Raw genomic sequence first — 19,750 nt, forward strand, 5'->3', positions numbered from 1 at the left:
AGCTATTTTATCCTGTATCACAGAACTTGGATGGCATATTTTGGATCCCTGTTTATCATGTCAACATTTTACATATTTCTTTCTGCTTGGTGTAGGTGTACCTTAATGTAATTTTGGTTGCATGTGATTACAATGTTTTACATATATACATATTAATCTATTTGTTTTATATAGATTTACACTTTGTAGATGTGCCTTACGCCAGTCTTGAATGCAAGCTGGGCACCTTTTTCCACATTGTACATGGTGTTTGCATCCTGGTCTGTCACAGTAATATTTGTGTGCGTGCCAAACAGACATTATCAAGTGTGTATGCAGCTCATACCACATTTATTTTGTAAGTGGGGTCCTATTCTGTGCTGCTGTGGTGGAGTCCACTGGTGTGCTTAAGGTAACATGTGACAGCATCTGAAACTTTTCTGCCCCTTCTTGTACCTTCTTGATGATAAACAGACAGTTTTCTTTTCTTTTAACTAGGTCCACTTTCCATTTTATATGTTTTTATGGTGGTTAGGTTACATACCTAGTTACTTTTGCTTCCATTCTCCATTTTATATGCATGTATTGCATATTCAGCGACTTTAATGAAATTTCTACAGCTTTTAGTTTATTTTATATGCACAGTCACACAAGATAAGTCCATGCCCCTTCCTCTATATGTTTCTAATAGATTGTTTTGTAGTTTTGTAGACAGTCCAATGATGCCTCAAAAGGTCCGAAATGCAGTATTAATATTAAATAATTTTCTCAACCAAGACTGTTTTTATTATGAAATAATTCAAAACTGATTGATATACCACACCATTACAATTTAATGGGAAAAATATTATATTGTTAACAAGATATGTGGAACCAACTCCAGAGAAAGGATTAATACAAAATCCAAAAGTAATTACATATAGGACCATGCACCTATCAAATGAACATAAATAATATACCTCTTCAGTCTGTATATGGAGCTAGAAATAGATGATACATAGAAGAGATGTTTACCATCAAACAACTGATACAACATGGGCCTTAAAGAAGAAACAGATGGTGGTAGCCTTCCTAGGCTTCACAAAAACATATGGCTCTGGTGATGGATGAAAAGAATATGGGGAAACAACAGGGAGGACAAGAAGAAAGACAGGAACCAATTTGGTTGTTGAATTCAGGAAGGATTAGATGGAACTGAAGGAATCAAGGTGGAAGGAAAGGAAAACTGGAGAAAAGTACATACCAACCAACATGCCAGTGACTGATGACAAATTAGGATATGGGAACAGAACAGAGTGTTATCAGTGGAGCTGACACATGAAGATGATACTGAAGATCTTTGAAGAAGAGTGGGACAGCAAAAGAGAAAGTATGAAGAAGTCATGGCAGGAGAAGAGGAAAACACAATCAATAAAGGGGCTGCCTGCCATCTTACAAAGGGCTCAAGAAGAAGAAGGAGAAGGAGAAGAAGGAGAGCTACAGAAAGTAATTCTTGATTTTTTGTTATTTTTAAGAAATATGCTATCCATCTGTCTATCATGAGATCTGATCAGTGCTTAAACTCTACAATAATTGATTTTTTTTACTTTTTTGTTGTTAAATAGTTGGTGCTCTGTCGTCTGAACAAGACACAGCCAGGGCAAAAGCACCATAGGTGCAAAGATGTGAACTGGTGCCAGTGCCATAGAGACTCACCACTTGCATGAGTTCCACCAGCACCATGGGTGGAGCTGAGGATGGAGATATTGACTTTGCCTCTGTCAGTTGCTGGCTGAGTACAATCCACCAATGATCAGATGACAACAGACAGTTATACTACATGCAGTGTTGCAGACTTAATCATTCAGAAAGTCACAAGGATAAGTAAACTTTTCTAACTCATTCTTGTGACTTTTTGTTACTAATTTGTTGGAGTGTTGAAGAACCTTCATTCTCTTATCCTGTTACCTGTTCCTGGGTATAGCTGTGTAATAGTGGCAGGGAAAAATTGTCTTAGTGGTGTACTGCACCAGAAGACATTTGACAAACTTGCAAACTCAGCCTCCACAACAGTAGTGGTGAGGCCTTTACAAAACTGGCAATGAGGATTTACCAAAGTTGGTATCTGTTAGGTATCACATTTTAAATCAGTATAATGTTAATAAATTAAACATTTAACACAAACATGTTCCTCTAGACCAAAATATATAGTAACTCATGGTTAATAATGTTGTTGTAGTAGTTAGTATCAAAAAAGATGTATAGACATATTGGTCATACTAAAGAAATAGTTAACACTACTGACTAGGCAGACACTTATACCAAACTGACTGCCAGTTCAAAATTTACTGTCTTTCAACAGACTACTTGGCTAATGTTTGGGAGTTGCAGCATTGTAAGAAAGCAAAACAGAATATGGCCTGCAGAAGTTCTGAATTTTGCTCCCAATAGGAGCTACCAGGCAACCTAAGAGAAAGAAAACAAAAACAACATGATTTACCACAAAGAGCAAGAAACAGCCCCTGTCAGAGGAAAAGTCTTATAAACACATGTTGTTCCTGTGTCTGATCACACTATGAGGATGAAATGATGGAAGGAACATAATGTTAATGGATGAAGTTCATAATTTCATAAAGGGAAATAACTTTGTTAAACGTGATAAATGAGGCTTCAAAATTATTGAATGGAACAGAGATAATATCAGATTGAAAGATATAATCACATATTGCAATATTTGGGTCACAGTTTACTCAAACTATTATTTTGGCAGTTTTTAACCCTTGAGCTGGTGCACCTATGTATAAAGTGTGCCAAATAACAAATAAAATCAAACAATGGAAAATCCATGATGGAATGTAACAATATTATGAGAAGGAAAGTTGCTGCAGCTTAGCTTGTAGACTGCAACTCACACACACGACTGTAGTCTCACGCAACTGCAACCACTCTGGGAGCAGCAGCACCAGTGCATGATGGGAGTGGCGACTTGGTGGGGGTAAGGAGGTGGCTGTGGCAGGAAGGGGGAGGAATAGCATGGTGGGGGTGGTGGACAGTGAATTACTGCAGTTTAGATGGAGGGTGGGGGAGAGATGGAGGGGGGGGGGGGGGGAGGTAGCGGAAAAGGAGAGAAAAATAAAAAAAACTGGGTGTGGTGGTGGAATGACGGCTGTGTAGTGCTGGAATGGGAACAGAGAAGGGGCTGGATGGGTGAGGACAGTGACTAACGAAGGTTGAGGCCAGGAGGATTATGGGAACATAGAATGTATTTCAGGGAAAGCTCTCACCTGCCCAGTTCAGAAAAGCTAGTGTTGCTGGGAAGGATCCAAATGGCACAGGTTTTGAAGCAGTCATTGAAATGAAGAATGATATGTTTGGCAGTGTATTCCGCAACAGCCACCTCCTTAACCCCACCCAGTCACCATTCCCATCATGCACTGGTGCTGCTGCTCGCAGTTGCCTGAGACTGCAGTTGTGTGTGTGAGTTGAGTTTGTATGAGTGAGTGAGAGTGAGTGAGTGAGAGAGAGACAGAGAGAGAGAGAGAGAGAGAGAGAGAGAGAGAGAGAGAGAGAGAGTCTATTGTTGATGAAGGCCTTAATGGCTGAAAGTTTTAATTATAAGAGTCTTTTTGTTGTGCCTTTCTGTGACTCAGCATCTCATGGTGAAACATAAATAAAATTGTTTTGCACTGTTCCATTGTTGTTTCACAATGACAAGCCCATACCTATTCCTTCATTATTGTTTCAGCTAACACAATGATAAACAGAACAATAGAAAATCCAGGATGGACTGTAACAATATTATGAAAAGGATAGTTGCCACTCACCATATAGCAGAGATGCTGAGTCACAGATAGGCACAACAAAAAGACTGTCAAAAAGTGACAAGACAGTCATCAAAAATAGACAACACACACACAGGTAAGTGTATGCAAGTTGCATTTGTGTGAGTGTATGTGTATATGTAGTCTATTTCTGATGAATTCCTTGTTGTCTGGAAGCTCATTTTCTGACAGTATTTTTGTTTTGCCTATCTGTGACTCAATATCTCTGCTATAAGGTGAGTAGCAACTATCCCTTTCATAATAATGTTACAGTGATAAATTGTGTTCTCATAGGTACAAGTGAGCAGCAGTAACATAAAATAAATGGTAAGCTAGGTCAGAAAAAATTACAGTCCTTGCAAGAAAATCACCCACATAATGAACTAGCAGCAAAATTCTACAATGAGGCTGCTGCCTTTGAGATAATGTGTAACTGTATAAGTGGCTGGTGGGGTTCTGATGCTTCTGCACTGTTTAATGGTTTGAGTGGGTCATTCCTGTGGGGTAACACCTGTCCGTGGCAACAGAGGAATGTGATAAAAGTTTATTTAATCATTGTGTGCTTTACAGAAGCTCACAGGAGAGCTTCTGTAAAGTTTGGAAGGTAGGAGACGAGGTGTTGGCAGAAGTAAAGCTGTGAGGACGGGGCGTGAGTCATGCTTGGGTAGCTCAGTTGGTAGAGCACTTGTCCGCAAAAGGAAAAGGTCCCGAGTTGGAGTCTCGGTCCGGCACACAAGTTTTTACTTCATACTGGTTGATACCAATATGTAAGCGCTGTATTGGGTAGTATACAGTTCTTTGGTGGAGATGTATAATAATGTAGTGACCTGAAGACTGACCGAGAAATCACAAGCAACTATTGACTGTTACAGAGAGATGTGTTTTGTCTTTTGTAAGCTCTTTGTATTCTGTTTGACACATTCTCTTGTGACCTAGCAACACTGCAAGTTGTATGTGCTGTCACTCTGAATCAGCACATCAGTCACAAAATCCTACAGTGGTGCCCCAAGACAGAACATGAAGAAATGACAGACCAACATGAAAGTGGCAACGTTAGACCAGAGGACATGAATGAGGTACAGCAAACACAATACCTCACTGTAGCAGGTACTTCCACTGACCAGCAACCACGGGTTCATCTGTTTCCTGAACAAGATAGGACCACATGCCCAGTCAAACTGCAGGTATTCTGAACATCTAGACCAGAACTCAGATTCATGGAAGCTGAAAGCATTTTCTGCCAATACGGTGTGGTGTTTACGATGACACAGCTCAAGTTCACTATGTTGTCGAACATTTAAATGACTTGCAGACTGTACAGGTAAAGGACGTTTTACTTACATGTAATTACTGGGCATTGAAAAATTGCTTACCTATCAAACAGTCCACACCAAGTCCATAGTTTGGATTACAGAGGTTATTATGTTACAGAAATTAGATGAGGGAAGTGAGCCAACGGAACAACCTTTGCTAGAACTTCATTCACTGGCAGGTTCCTATCTGTTCCATGACACGTCAGTGAGAATGCTTTGGTTATAATTGCTTCCTGATAACAAGAGAATGATACTAGCCATGGACACAGAATAGCCTCTAACAGTGTTGGCAGAAAAGCAGAGGCCATTACTGCTTGTCTACAATTCAATGTTTGCAGCAGCGCTGTGCCGGAACTGACATGGTTGGTGGGGCTGAACCAGGTATTTTAGAGGCAGTTGTGTGTTCTGGCCTGTACTAGACATTCAATTGGATGCTCCGACAAATTCCACAGAGCAAGCTGGCAGAGAGCTTTCAGGCAGTTAGCGCATAAGTTGCGCCACCACAGAGTAGGTAATGTTCAGAGGACACAAAAACTAACACTGATTAAGCAGTATAAATTCAGGACAAATAAGCATAAGGATTATGGGTCTTGGTTTCAGCAATGTTTAGAAGACAGGGCAGGCAAGTGCATGACCTTCTCTTTACGGACTATAAAGAGTGTTACACACGATTGTGTTGTGACAGTGCCACAACATTTAACAGTGCCGCCACGACAGTACGCGCAAACGGCGATAGAGGCGCTCCGCAACTCAGTTGAGCGCGGGAGCACCACCCAGCTACGAACGGCGCCGGCCGCATGTCACGGCACGGCAGTCGAATAAGAGATACTGAGTGGATATCATGTAACCAGCTATTGTTTCTAAGTGAGTGTGTTTGAATATCCACGCAATTATTGCTGATTAAAGGTTATAACACTTTTTGGCGACGAGGATGGGATATTTTCACTGCGTTGTGGATTTGTGTGTTCGTGACGGGGCAGACATGGAACAGCTTATGCAAGTGCTCATTGAACAACAAACACAGCTGACGGGTGCTATTCAGGCGTTGTTGACGTCGCTTACTCATCATCTGTCTTCCTCTTCTCCACATCCATTCCCTCCTTACGACGAGGCCGCTGAAGACTGGGAGGATTATGAGAAGCGTTTGCGGCAACACTTCTCGGCTTTTGGCGTAGTTGACGCTCCTATGTGTAAGTCGTTATTTCTGTCTTGGATTTCCCCACGGATCTATCAGCTGCTATCTCAGTTAGCCTCGCTTCGGGAACCTGCCTCTGTGTCCTTCCAAGAAATGTGTGACTTATTGTCTAACTATTACCGAAAAAACACCCACGTCGTTGCCGCCCGCGTGGCATTCTACCGGTGGCGTAAACAGCCCCATCAATCTTACCGGGCTTGGGCGGCGGAACTACACGGTCTGAGTAGGAAATGTCAGTTTGTCACGGACACTCACTCATCATGAGTCTTATGCTGATTCAATGGTTAGGGATGATATTCTACGGCTTGCTCCTGACAAAGAAGTTCGGCAACGTGTCCTACAACTGCCAAACCTGTCGTTGTCGGGAGTTCTAAGCGTCGCTCAATCCTTCGAAGTGGCTCACACTGCTGGCGTGCAAATAGACGCGTGGTGTGATGTAGGCGCTGTACAGTCAACTTTCGACATGGACAATTTGCCTGTTTCACAGGAGAATGAAGATGTGGCGGCGGTTCACTCGTGTAAACAACGCTCGTAGCGAAAACAGCAACCACAGAAGCAGGTTCGTTCCGCCGCACTTCCTTCTTGTCCACGTTGTTTCGTACAGCATGACACGGCTGCATGTCCAAAATGTTGGGCCATGTGTAATTCATGTTGGAAAAAAGACCACATTGCTTCTGTGTGTCAGTCCCCTAAAGTTCCTGTCGACGAGGATGAGGCATCGGACATGGATGTTCACTGTGTGCTTTCTCAAACAAATAAGTTGTTTGTTACTGTTCGTGTTCTGGATAAAGACATTCGCATGCAAGCGGACACTGGCTCTGCAGTAACTCTCATTAATTCTCGCACGTATTTGGAGTTGGGCTCCCCTCCCTTGTCTCCAGTTACGCAAAATCTGAGAACTTATAATAAACAGAAAATTCCTATCATTGGCCAGTTTGATGCTTCCACTGCCTACAAGTCTGTTGTTAGGCCCCTCACGTTTTATGTGGTGGATCATGCGGGCACTGAAAACCTGTTCGGTTATGATGCTTTCCAGTTGTTCGGGTTCTCCATTGATGATGATGTGCACCTCATAACTGAGGATATTCTGTATCAACAGCTGGATGGATTGTGTTCTGAATTTTCGTCCGTGTTCTCTGCTGGTCTGAGTTGTGCCAAGGATTTTGAAGCCCACATTACTCTTAAACCTACAGCTCGCCCAAAGTTTTTCCGGGCACGCCCTATTCCGGTGGCGTTGCGTGCACCTGTCGAGGCTGAGATAGACAGGTTAACAACTTCAGGGATTCTCCTTCCTGTTACCTCCAGTGAATGGGCATCGCCAATCGTGGTGGTTTCTAAACCAAATGGGAGGCTGCGATTGTGTGGTGATTTTAAAGCCACTGTCAACGCTCAGAGCCTCATTGACACTTATCCTCTTCCCCGTCCTGAGGAGTTATTTACCAAGCTCGTTGGGGGCCAGTTCTTTTCCAAACTTGACTTATCGGAGGCATACCATCAGTTGCCGTTGGATGCTTCTTCCAAGGAATTTCTCGTCATCAACACTCCTTGTGGGTTGTATCAGTACCAGTGGTTACCATTTGGCGTCGCTAGCGTGCCGGCCATTTTTCAGCAGTTGTTGGAACAGCTCACGGCTTCCATTCCCGGCTGCATAAACTATCTGGATGACATTGTTGTCACGGGGGCCTCCACTGAGGAGCGCCTTCGCAATTTGCGTTCACTGTTTCGGGTTTTGCATTCGGCTGGGTTGAGGTGCAATCTGGACAAGTCACAGTTTTCCAACCCTCCATTGTGTATCTTGGTTTCCACTTGTCCCGTGAGGGTATACATCCTCTACGTCAGCACGTTGCGGCCATTAACGCTCTACCCCGGCCGTCTACGCTCAAAGAACTTCATGCGTTTCTAGGCAAGATTGCTTATTATCACAAATTCATTCCATCCTCTGCATCAGCTGTTACGCAAAAATGTACCTTTCTGTTGGTCCGACGAGTGTGAGCAGGCTTTTGTCCACCTGAAGGCTCATTTGCAGTCGGCGCCTTGTCTTGCCACATTCCGTCCGCGTCAGCACTTGGTTCTGGCGACTGACGCATCACAGTATGGCCTAGGGGCTGTTCTCGCCCATCGGTATGAGGATGGGTCGGAACGACCCATCGCCTATGCTTCCAAGACCCTCAACGATGCGCAACGGCGTTACTCTCAAATCGAAAAGGAGGCGCTCGCTATCAATTATGCTCTAAAAAGTTCAGCGTTTTTTTTGTATGGTTCTAAGTTTCACCTCATCACCGACCACAAGCCGCTGGTCTCTCTGTTCAGCCCATCTGCGTCGCTTCCGAGGGCAGCTCACCGCCTGCAACATTGGGCCTTATACTTGTCTCGTTTTCACTATGAGATTCAGTATTGCCCCACGGCCCAGCACGTCTATGCTGACACATCGTCGCGATTGCCGATGGGCCCCGACCCGGTTTTCGATCGTGATGAACTACGCTGTTTCCACATTGATGAGGAAGAACGTCGTGCGGTCGAGGGTTTTCCACAGGTTCGCAGGTCACGTCGGCTACTGCGCAGGACCCGGTCCTGCGTCAGGTGATCAGTTTTGTTCAACGGGGTTGGCCGGACAGGACCCAGGGCCGGGCATCGGATCCCCTTCGCAACTACCACACCTTGTGCCTTTGTCTGTCTGTTTGTGATGGTGTCGTTCTTCTGGCCACGGATGGCGCATCTCCACGGGTCGTGGTGCCAACCTCTCTTCGCAAAGATGTTCTCAAACTGTTGTATGAAGGCCATTGGGGTATTTCTCGGACTAAGTCCCTGGCCCGCAGGCATGTTTATTGGCCCGGTATTGATTCAGACATCACCCACATGGTTGCTGCGTGTGGTCAGTGCGCCCAACAACTGGCTGCACCTCATACAATGCCCTCTCCGTGGCCTGATCCGGTGCAGCCATGGGAACGGGTGCACGCTGACTTTGCTGGCCCCTTCCTCGGTACTTATTGGCTACTGTTGATTGACGCCTTCTCGAAGTTTCCGTTTGTTGTTCGATGTCCATCGCCCACCACTGTGGTGGCAACACTGGCTTTGTCCAAAATCTTTGCACTAGAAGGCCTTCCATCCACGATCGTCACGGACAATTGCCCTCAGTCCTCTTCGCAGGCCTTCCGTGATTTTTGTACTGGACAAGGGAGTCATCGTGTTACAGCACCGCCCTTCCACCTGCAATCAAATGGGGAGGTCGAGCGCCTTGTCCGCACTTTCAAAAGCCAGATGAAAAAATTCCTTAGTGATTTTTCCACAGATGACGCTCTGCTGCAATTTCTGAGTTCTTATCTCTTCACGCCTCTGGGTGATCGCAGCCCTGCTGAACTCTTGCATGGCCGCCAACCGCGCACTCTACTGCACCTGCTTCACCCTGTCGGGCCTTGTGCTGTGTCCCCTAGTGCGGGAAAATAAAAATACTCGTTGGGCGCCGACGTGTGGGCACGAGGGTATGGATCTCACCCTAAATGGATTCCAGGGGTGGTCAAGGCTCCTCGCGGCCGCCGGCTTTGTGAAATACGTACGGACGATGGCATGGTTGTTCGCCATTACGACCAGATGCGCCCATGAGTGGTGGCCATGCTGGTGCCACCACCCCTTCCTTCGCCTCCACCAGCCCGAGAAGCCAGTCCTGTCACTGCTGCCGATCTACAGTACGTGTTGATGCAGCCGACGTCGCTATCGCTTCCAAGTAAGCCGGACCCGGCCCCAGTTGCAACGCCGCCTTCTCCGGGACTCATCTCGCTGGAGCACACCCCCAGGTCCACGACACCTATGGATACTGCTCCGGAGTTTTCACCCATCATCTTGTCCAGGAGGCACATTCCACGCACGAGCTTCCGTCCTGGACATTTTCGACCATACTCTCGTGTCTCTCCGCGAGATCTTCTCGGGGCCTCACAAGAGGCCATGGATGTCTCCGTACTGTCCACGTCTCCAAGGAAGTGAGTCTTTTTTTTTTCAAAGGGAGAAAACTGTTGTGACAGTGCCATGACATTTAACAGTGCCGCCACGACAGTACGCGCAAACGGCGATAGAGGCGCTCCGCAACTCGGCTGAGCGCGGGAGCGCCACCTAGCTACGAACGGCGCCGGTCGCATGTCACGGCACGGCAGTCGAATGAGAGATACTGAGTTGTTATCATGTAACCAGCTATCGTTTCTAAAAGAGTGTGTTTGAATATCCATGCAATTATTGGTGATTAAAGGTTGTAACACATTGTGCTGCATTTTTCCGTAATCCCTCCCTCCTTGCCCTGCTGTGACTACTGTGCTGAGTATTCTGATGGCACCCATAACTGAAAAATTCCACAGTGTGATCTCAGGCACAAAGCACAAGATGATTTCCACAGAGAAACCACTGTGTCATTTTCCTGCACATAGCACTGAACAGGTGAATTGGTCTGACTCTTGGAGGTCGCAGTTTTCTTAGCCCTAGTGCACAGAATAGCAGGACAACAGATTTTTTTTCAGACAGAAAAATATGGGTGCACAGAATCATAAATTTGAATCTGTGCACGGCACACAATCAATCAACATATAGCATTATTAAATCATTTTCGGGTCTGGCTGCAAGAACCTCATCTTTGAGGAGTTACAATTTTATTTTTGTGATACAACCATTAGGCCTAATGTGCCTGATTAGAATCCTCAAAGAATTGGTTTTGTGAGTGCACTGAGTGTATCTTGTTGTTCTTATGGTGGACACGTATTCAGGAACAGAGTTTTAGGTGGACACAGGTTCAGAGCTAGGTGTGACACTGATAAGTCATTTGGAACCGATCAGTATTGGCTTCACTACACCTCACAGAAGCAAACAATTCAGTCATCAGAGCATATGGCAAGAAGATAATGACATTAGACATTGGCTTAAACAAACAATTTGAGAGGGATTTCTTGGTAGGGGGATGTCAGTGACACCATTTTGGGGGTGGATTCTTTACACCATTTCAAACTGGTAATGGAGCTCAACAGAGGAACACTGTGGAGTGTTGCAGAGGTCACAGCTGTAGAATATGCAGGAGATCTGAGTTATATTTAGGATGAGTTTACTGGCATTACATCAATGACAGAGGCAAAGAGTAAGGCCATACACAACACACTGCTGGTGGCAACCAAATCCTGATGGCTCACACCAGGAAAGTTCACAGTAGTAAAGAAAGACACAGATAAGCAAATTCAGGAAGGACTCATGAGGCCATCTAAGAGCCAATGGGCACCACCAATAAATGTGGTACAAAAATGCAACAGCACTTGGTGATTATGTGGTGACTACCATGTGCTAAATTTCAGAACGATACCTGACAGGTATCCAATACCACACAAGCATCATGGATTTCAACAACTCTATGGTGACAGCTTAAATTTTTAGCATCATTGACAGTATCTAAGCTTATTCATAAATTTCTGTGGCACTAACTGACGTTGAAAAGACGGCCCTCACTGTGCAATTTGGATTATTTCAATACCATTATATTGTATAAGGGTTGAAGAAAGGCCACACAAACTTGGCAGCGCACCATCCATCAAGTGTTCAGGGCTTCGAATTCCTCTTTTGTTATGTGGATGACATCCTGGTTTCCTCAGAGTCAATTACTCAACACTAGATCTATCTGTGCCAAGTTTTTTGGCATTTACAGAAACATGGAGTGGTAATCAGTCAAGATAAATGTGCATTTGGAAAGAACTGCATCATGTTCCTAGGTTCTGAAATTCATCAGCAGGTATCACACTCTTGTTGGAATGTATGGGAGCAAACCACCACTGACTGCACTGCTTAAAAGGCCAGAAAATGGAAGATAAAGTGGCAAACAGAGCAACTGACATTTTTTAACAGAGTCAATGATTATGCAGTGCTGGCTGTATTGTTTGCATATCCACACCATAACATGCCTATGACACTCACGGTAGATGCTAGTCAGGTGGCTGTGGGGAAATCTTACAGCAGTTACTATAAAGTGTGTGACAACCTTCAGCATTCTTCTTTCTCTCCTCAGCTTCTCACCAATGCTCTGAAGAATTGGCACACCACTGACAGAGAGTTGTACACCATATATGCTGCCATCGTGAATTTTAGATGCTCACTTGAAGGGAAACATTTTTTCATCTACACCGACTGTGCTCCTTTAACAGCACTATTAACAATCTCTAATGGGTCTACTAGACAATGCAGACATGCAGAGTTCATGTCACAGTTAACGACAGATGGGCACCACATTAGTGGAAGCAGAAATGTGGTCCTGGATTTTCTACCCAGATGCTGCACAGACATAAAGGCTGTACACTTGAGTAGTATTGCTATGGCTGAAAGACTGGACCCAGAGCATTGTTTCCCCCAGGAAAAGGGCAGAATTGGCTATATGTTTGTGGCACGACAAATCTTGTAATATGCTTCGAGTCTTTGTCCTCAAACACTTTCATTGTTTAGTCTTTGATGCATTTCATAACTTGTCTCAGCTGCGAGTGCATGCCATGGTGGCATTACTGAAACAAAAAGCTATTTGGCGTGGGATGAAGAAGGATTGGAGAAGGTGGGATCAATAGTGTCAATGTTGCCTGCAATGTAAAGTAAGCAGGCATGTGTCAACACTTAGAGGTACCATTATTACATCTACAATGTAATTCTTGTATATCCATTTGGTCTCGGTATGGCCACTGTCATAGTCAGGCACTTACTGTTACAGTTGTAGATTGTTTCATAAGATAATCTGAGGTGTGTCCCATTGCAGACATTACTGCAGTTACAGTGGAAAAGACACTGGTTAATGGATGGATTTCACGATTCTGGTCTCTGCAGACGATTACCACTAACTGAGATTGGCAGTTTGAAGAATCATTGTTTCAGGAGTTCCTTCAACGATGCAGTTGCCTAAACATTTACACCACCAGTTACCATTCCACAAGTAAAGGGATGGTGGAATGGCTGCACCAGGCTTTGAAGGCAGTGTTGATGTGCAGAGGTGAAAAGTGAACAGATGCCTTGCTTTTGGTCCTGCTGGGTTTAAAGACGGCTCTGAAAGAAGATGTAGGACACACAGCAGCACAGTTGCCCCATGGCAAAAACTTGAGACTGCCTGCTGAGCTTATTATGGACAAACACACACAGATTCCACTGGTGATGAGTATTTCTGAGTTTGGGAATGTATTTCATGAGAATGTGTCTGTGCTGTAGCTGACTGAGCCTAACTCTCACTATGACAAATTAGTAGTCATTCACAGGGATCTGTTCAGTACTACTCATCTTTGGCTGTGAGACGATGCTGTGCACCCACCTTCAACGCCAATATACTCTGGATCTTACGTGGTGATACGAAGAGGATCACACACTTTTAAAATTTTCTGGAATGGGCACAAGGAGACAGTTTCTGTCATGCACTTAAAGCAGGCTCATGTTGTAGAGGAGATGACTGACACAAATGCAACTTGGGGCCACCCTATGGCTACAGGACCTTACCTCCCACCCATTACCACATTACCCCAGAAAATGAATTTGACCAGCATGAATGTCGAGGAGACAAATGAGCAGCAGTGGCTGCCACAATCCTCTACACCATGGTGTCCACTGATGATGACTAGGGCAGGATAGCAGCTAGAACACAAGTTATTCAACATTCCCAGGGCTAAAAAAAGTGAGTGGTAAGGGGGGCGAGGGCAGGGTGTCACAACCTGAAGATCAATAGGGAAATCACAAGCAACAATTGACTCTTACAGTGAGATATATTTTGTCTTTTGTAAGCTCATTATATTCCTTTTGGTGTATCCTCTTATAACCTAGTGACACTGTATTGTGTTAACTTTGAAGATATTAAAAGTGTTTATTGTCAATCTGTGTGTGCTGCCAGTCACAAAATCCCACATTAGCAATGGCCAAGTCAAGTAAAATAGAAGGACAGCAGGATAATATTACCAGTATATGCTGGGGGAAAATCAAGCTACAAAGCAGCAACATACAAAAGCCTACTGTTGCGATCAGGATAACTGTGGGTATGTTTTACCGCAGTTCCATGTTTAGGATAACTTCAAAGATATTAAATCCAGACAACTTTTGTTCACTAACAGCCACTGACAAGCTGAATCAAAGTAACATAAATTGAAAACTTACAGTGACAGAGAATTAAATGGATTGATCAAACTGTTATATTTTGTAGTAGGTTTAAATTATGGCACACTCCAGAGAAAATGTGACTTAAATAGAAAAATTACGGAAGCATGAGTTGTAAGCTAAGTTAGGATGCATATTGCTAACTGCATCTAATAAATATCAGTGTTAAATTTCATTAATGGTTCTCATTTCAAAATTTCCATTTTAATTTTATTACAACTAAACATTGACAACAGTTTAAATTTAGTAAGAATCATATTTTTGTTTAGGCAACACTATTAGGATCTCTCTCTCTCTCTCTCCCTCTCCCTCTCTCTCTCTCTCTCTCTCTCTCTCTCTCTCTCTCTCTCTCTCTCTCTCTCTCTCTTGCTCCCCCCCACCTCCCCCATGTGTAGTGTGTAGAGTGTGTGTGTGTGTGTGTGTGTGTGTGTGTGTGTGTGTGTGTGTGTGTGTGTGTGTGTGCGTGCGTGCCTGTTGAAAAAGCTTCAACCTGCAGTGAGTTCACTAACAGCCACTGACAAGCTGAATCAAAGTAACATAAATTGAAAACTTACAGTGACAGAGAATTAAATGGATTGATCAAACTGTTATATTTTGTAGTAGGTTTAAATTATGGCACACTCCAGAGAAAATGTGACTTAAATAGAAAAATTACGGAAGCATGAGTTGTAAGCTAAGTTAGGATGCATATTACTAACTGCATCTAATAAATATCAGTGTTAAATTTCATTAATGGTTCTCATTTCAAAATTTCCATTTTAATTTTATTACAACTAAACATTGACAACAGTTTAAATTTAGTAAGAATCATATTTTTGTTTAGGCAACACTATTAGGATCTCTCTCTCTCTCTCTCCCTCTCTCTCTCTCTCTCTCTCTCTCTCTCTCTCTCTCTCTCTCTCTCTTGCTCCCCCCCCCCACCTCCCCCATGTGTAGTGTGTAGAGAGAGTGTGTGTGTGTGTGTGTGTGTGTGTGTGTGTGCGCGCGTGCCTGTTGAAAAAGCTTCAACCTGCAGTGAGCTGTCCCATTCCCTTCAGAACTGTGCAGTGACCCAGTGACCCACTCCTACCCCCCCCCCCCCCCTCCTCCTCCTTTCCCCATCCTATGGTGTGAGAGGCTACCACCACAGTGGTTCATTTTTTGTAGAAAGCTTAAACTGTCTGCCAGACAAGGTGCAATTGGCAGCACACTGCTAGTGAAAAGCAAGACTCTGAGTTTGAACCCTTGTCCAACATGCAACTTTCACTTCTCATGTATATAATCAATGGGACACATATTCTGCATAGAGTATGAGAATGCATTCAGCAACAAACTAAAAAGTGACTGGTAAGCAGAACTTCCCACTGCACCCTTTCTCATGACGGTACTACTAGTCTTTCAGTATCTACTGAGAGGGCTTCTATTTAGTATGAAGCCAGTGACAGGCTCAAGCTTTGAGACATGACGAGATGGTATACTTGGTTGTGGCAGAGATCTGGCTTCAAATTTAGATGTGGCATACAGTTTTATCTCACTACACTAAAAATGAACCAAAGAATTTATGAGACATGTGACAGACAAACTTCAAAGAATATGAACAATATATATGTATACATAACAACATTGAAACATCAATACTTTCACAGTAATCAACATTGTCTAATGTTTCTCTGTAATAGAATGTCACAATTTGTATCCCAAAGGCACAAATGTATGGCTACAACAATTATTTTCCGTTATTACCTCTGATAAATTTGACCCACTGTGGAGAAAATTCTGGTAGACGAGATCTGAACCGGCCCTCTGCCAGGCTGTTTCTCATGATTCTCTCCTTCATTACAGCAGGATAGTCACCAATTTTGCTGTAGATTGGATGGGCCCAGTATCCAAACTTAAATAAGACAGCAAAATTGTCACATTATGTAAGCCATTACTAAATAATATGTAGATAAAGTAATGCATTATGAGTAGCAATTGTAAAGTTTTTACAGGCAACTAAAAATTTATGTTATGCATCTAAATAGTTGTTGGTTTGTTTGAAAGTACATGTCTACAGTCCTGGTATATACTGAAACATAACACCACAGTACATCAACAACACGCTAGAAGTGCCAGAACAGTATGGAAGCCCATCCTCACTTTATCAGTGGGCCGGACCATTTTACTTTGGCTCTTCTAGCATTTTGCTTCACTACTGTTGTGTGAAGTTCCCGTATGTACCAGGACTGCAAACATGCACTTGCAAATAAAAATGAACAATGAAATACATAACTTCCCTTTTTCAGTTAACAGACAAACTTTATCATTACCTCTCAAATTACTGATGTGGTAGGCTGCCATGAAATTATTTCAGTTAAAAAACTTTGTAGTATAATTTTGTTAAATTCTAATCTGTAACTGCAATATTGTACAAAAACAAATAATGAAACAAAAATTACAGTCTTTTTTTATTTGCCCTTTACAGAGCAAAATCCTAGGTTCATATCGTGGTTTAAGCATGAACTTATAACATCACTGTCAAGCAAGCTTTAAAATAAAATCCATTTTCATAACAATGTGTAAAAAAGGGAAAGGCAACTACTCACCTATATCACATCAATGCTTGGGGCACAGCAAGCAGAAAGCAGCATTCACACTAGCTTTCAAGCACTAGCTCATTTTTCAGCAACAGTACACACATTCACACACACAACCGCAATATAATTCACACTCGATTTTTGAAAGCAGTTGTCTGAGGTGATGGAGGGGGGGGGGGGGGGGATAGGAAAGGATGCAAAAATGGGGTAGCAGAAAAGAGGCAGCTCTTTGAACAGATGACTTCACCATGGCCGCTACACAACACGAAAAAAGTACGGAGGGTAAAACAAAAAGAGATGTAGGGAGAGGGCAGGAGTGGGGAACTGAGGGGGGAAAAGGGGGAGGGGTAAAAAGAAGAGAAAGGTGAAGATCAAGAGGAAGAGAGAAGGGAAAGGATGGAAAAGGAGAGGGGAGAGAGGGGGAGGGAGAGGGGGGAGGAAGAGAGAGAGAGAGAGAGAGAGAGAGAGAGAGAGAGAGAGAGAGAGAGAGAGTATGTGGGAATGAGGGACAGGGGAGCAGAAGAGTGGTGGGAGAAAGTAGTCGATTATCTGGATAGAGAAGGAGTGGTACAGGTAGAAGAGAGAAGGTAAAATGCAAGGTGAGGCAGTGGGACCAGTTTGCCTATGCATTAACATCCCCAATGCCCATGGTCTTGTGGTCACGGAACATTACCTTTCCCAATGTGTTCCTGGTACCAAACCACCTCCCCTTTCCTAACCCTCTTAGCCAACCACATCCTGATCCACAATTATTTCACATTCAAAGACCAAATCTACAAACAAATCTGTTGTACTGCCACAGATATTCACATGGCTCCATCCTATGCCAACTTATTTATAGGTCATCTGGAGGGAACCCTCATATCCAATTACCACCTACAACCTCTTGTGTCTTTCAGATTCATTGATGACATTTTCACAATCTGGACTCATGTCAAAGACAACCTTTGCTTTACCCTCCATAACCTACTCCCAAATCTGCTCCACCTGGTCCTTCGTAACTCAATGAACCACATTCCTACACGTCGACCTCCACCTCTCAGATGGCTCCATAAATACATCTGTCCTTATCAAGCACACCAAGCACCGAGAGTACCTCCAGTTTGACAACTGTAAACCATTCTATCAAAAAGTCTCTTTGTTACAGTCTCACCATGTGTGAACACCACATCTGCTGTGGAAAGTAGGAGTTGTCAAAATATTCTGATAGCCTTACAAAAACCTTTACTGAGAGATAATATTTTATCCAGCTCATCCATAAACAAGTCTCCCAGGCCATCAGCTCATCTAACACCAGTAAACCTGTTAAACAGCCATGAACCAGCACTCCTCTGATCACCCAGTATCACTGTGGCCTTGAAAAGGCCAACCATATTCTCCACCAGATCTTCTACTACCTCCTGTTGTGCCATGAGATGATGGATATGCTACCCTAAATGTGACCCAAAGTGGTGTCCTGCTGCCCGCTCAAGCTTCAGAATATCCTGGTCCATCCCTATTCCAAACCTGCACCCCTTGGGTCATTCCCTCACAGTCGACCCAGGTGCGAGATATCCCTTATACACCCACCTACCACCACCTACGGCAGTCCATTCACAGACATGTTCTACCCAATAAAAGGCAGAGTCATGTGTGAAAGCAGCCAAGTTATATGTCAGCTATGCTCCAATTACTGTGCTGCATTCTATGTGGCCATGACAAGTAACCAACTTTCTACCTCCATGAATGGCCACCTTCAAACTGCGGCAAACCACAAACTTGACCATCCACTTGCCAGATATGCTGCACACCACAGCACAAGTGACTTAAACAGCTGCTTCACTGTGGGGGTCATTTGGATACTCTCTTCGAGCACAAGTTTCTCTAAAATAAGCAAATAGGAATTGTCTTTCCAACATATCCTGCATTCTTGCAATCCCACTGGCCTAAATCTCCACTAACCTGTTCCCACTGATTCACCTAGCCTTTTCCCTTCTCTCTTCTCCCTGCTCCCCTCCCTCCCTCCCTCCATCCCTCTCTCCTCTGCCCCTTTTCAGTCTCTCACCTTTCTCTTCCCCTCCCTCTCTCCCTCATCATCTTTACCTCTCTCTTCTTCTTCCTCCTAATTTCTCTGCCCCTCTCCCTCTTCCTACATCTTTTCTTGTTGCACCCTCTGCACTTTTATCATCATGTTGTGCAGTCATCTATCCAAAGACCTGCCTCTTTCCCACTCCCTCTTCTTGGGTTCTTCCCTATCACCTCCCCACCTCCATCAGCTCAGGCAACTGCTTTCAAAAATGGAGTGTCAATGATTAGTCTTGCCATGGCAATGTAATAGTGTGTTTGGGTTTCTGTGTAGTTGCGTGTATGAATGTGTGTATTGTTGCTGAAAATTGAGCTAGTACTGGAAGGCTAGTGTGAATGCTGCTTTCTGTTAACTGTTGCTGTGCTCCATGGATTGATGTGATATAGGTGAGTAGTTGCCTTTCCCTTCTTTTATTTATACACTTACATAAGTACACTTACATGAGTAATTCAGCATGGTTATACAAATATTAAACCATGAATTAAATCATATGGTAAGAAAAGAATGATTATGGATACAATGTAATCCATTCTGGGCATCAGAAAACTGGTTTGAATGGTTTCACACCCAATTCTATAACTGAGGTCACTATCAAAACTAGTAGTGGTGTTAGATTCAGTTTGAGTTTTATGGTGTCTTGACTACTTTCTACAAACTATACCTTTTTGATGCCAGTCTTTTCGGTACTAGTTATCAGGAAGCCATCATCATGA

The 19,750-nt window shown here is 43.7% G+C and overlaps 1 protein-coding gene across 4 annotated transcripts in view; it reads right to left on the bottom strand.

The window, feature by feature from the left end:
- LOC126101629 (myrosinase 1-like) overlaps positions 1-19,750 on the bottom strand; it is a 521,409-nt gene that overhangs the window by 42,558 nt on the left and 459,101 nt on the right. For all 4 annotated transcript variants that reach the window (XM_049912315.1, XM_049912313.1, XM_049912312.1 and 1 more), the window contains exon 8: positions 16,140-16,287. In XM_049912315.1, the coding sequence (XP_049768272.1) occupies positions 16,140-16,287 (148 nt within the window). The remainder of the gene's footprint in view (positions 1-16,139; positions 16,288-19,750) is intronic.

The sequence above is a fragment of the Schistocerca cancellata genome, chromosome 9 (genome assembly GCF_023864275.1).
Source record: "Schistocerca cancellata isolate TAMUIC-IGC-003103 chromosome 9, iqSchCanc2.1, whole genome shotgun sequence".
Lineage (NCBI taxonomy): Eukaryota > Metazoa > Arthropoda > Insecta > Orthoptera > Acrididae > Schistocerca > Schistocerca cancellata.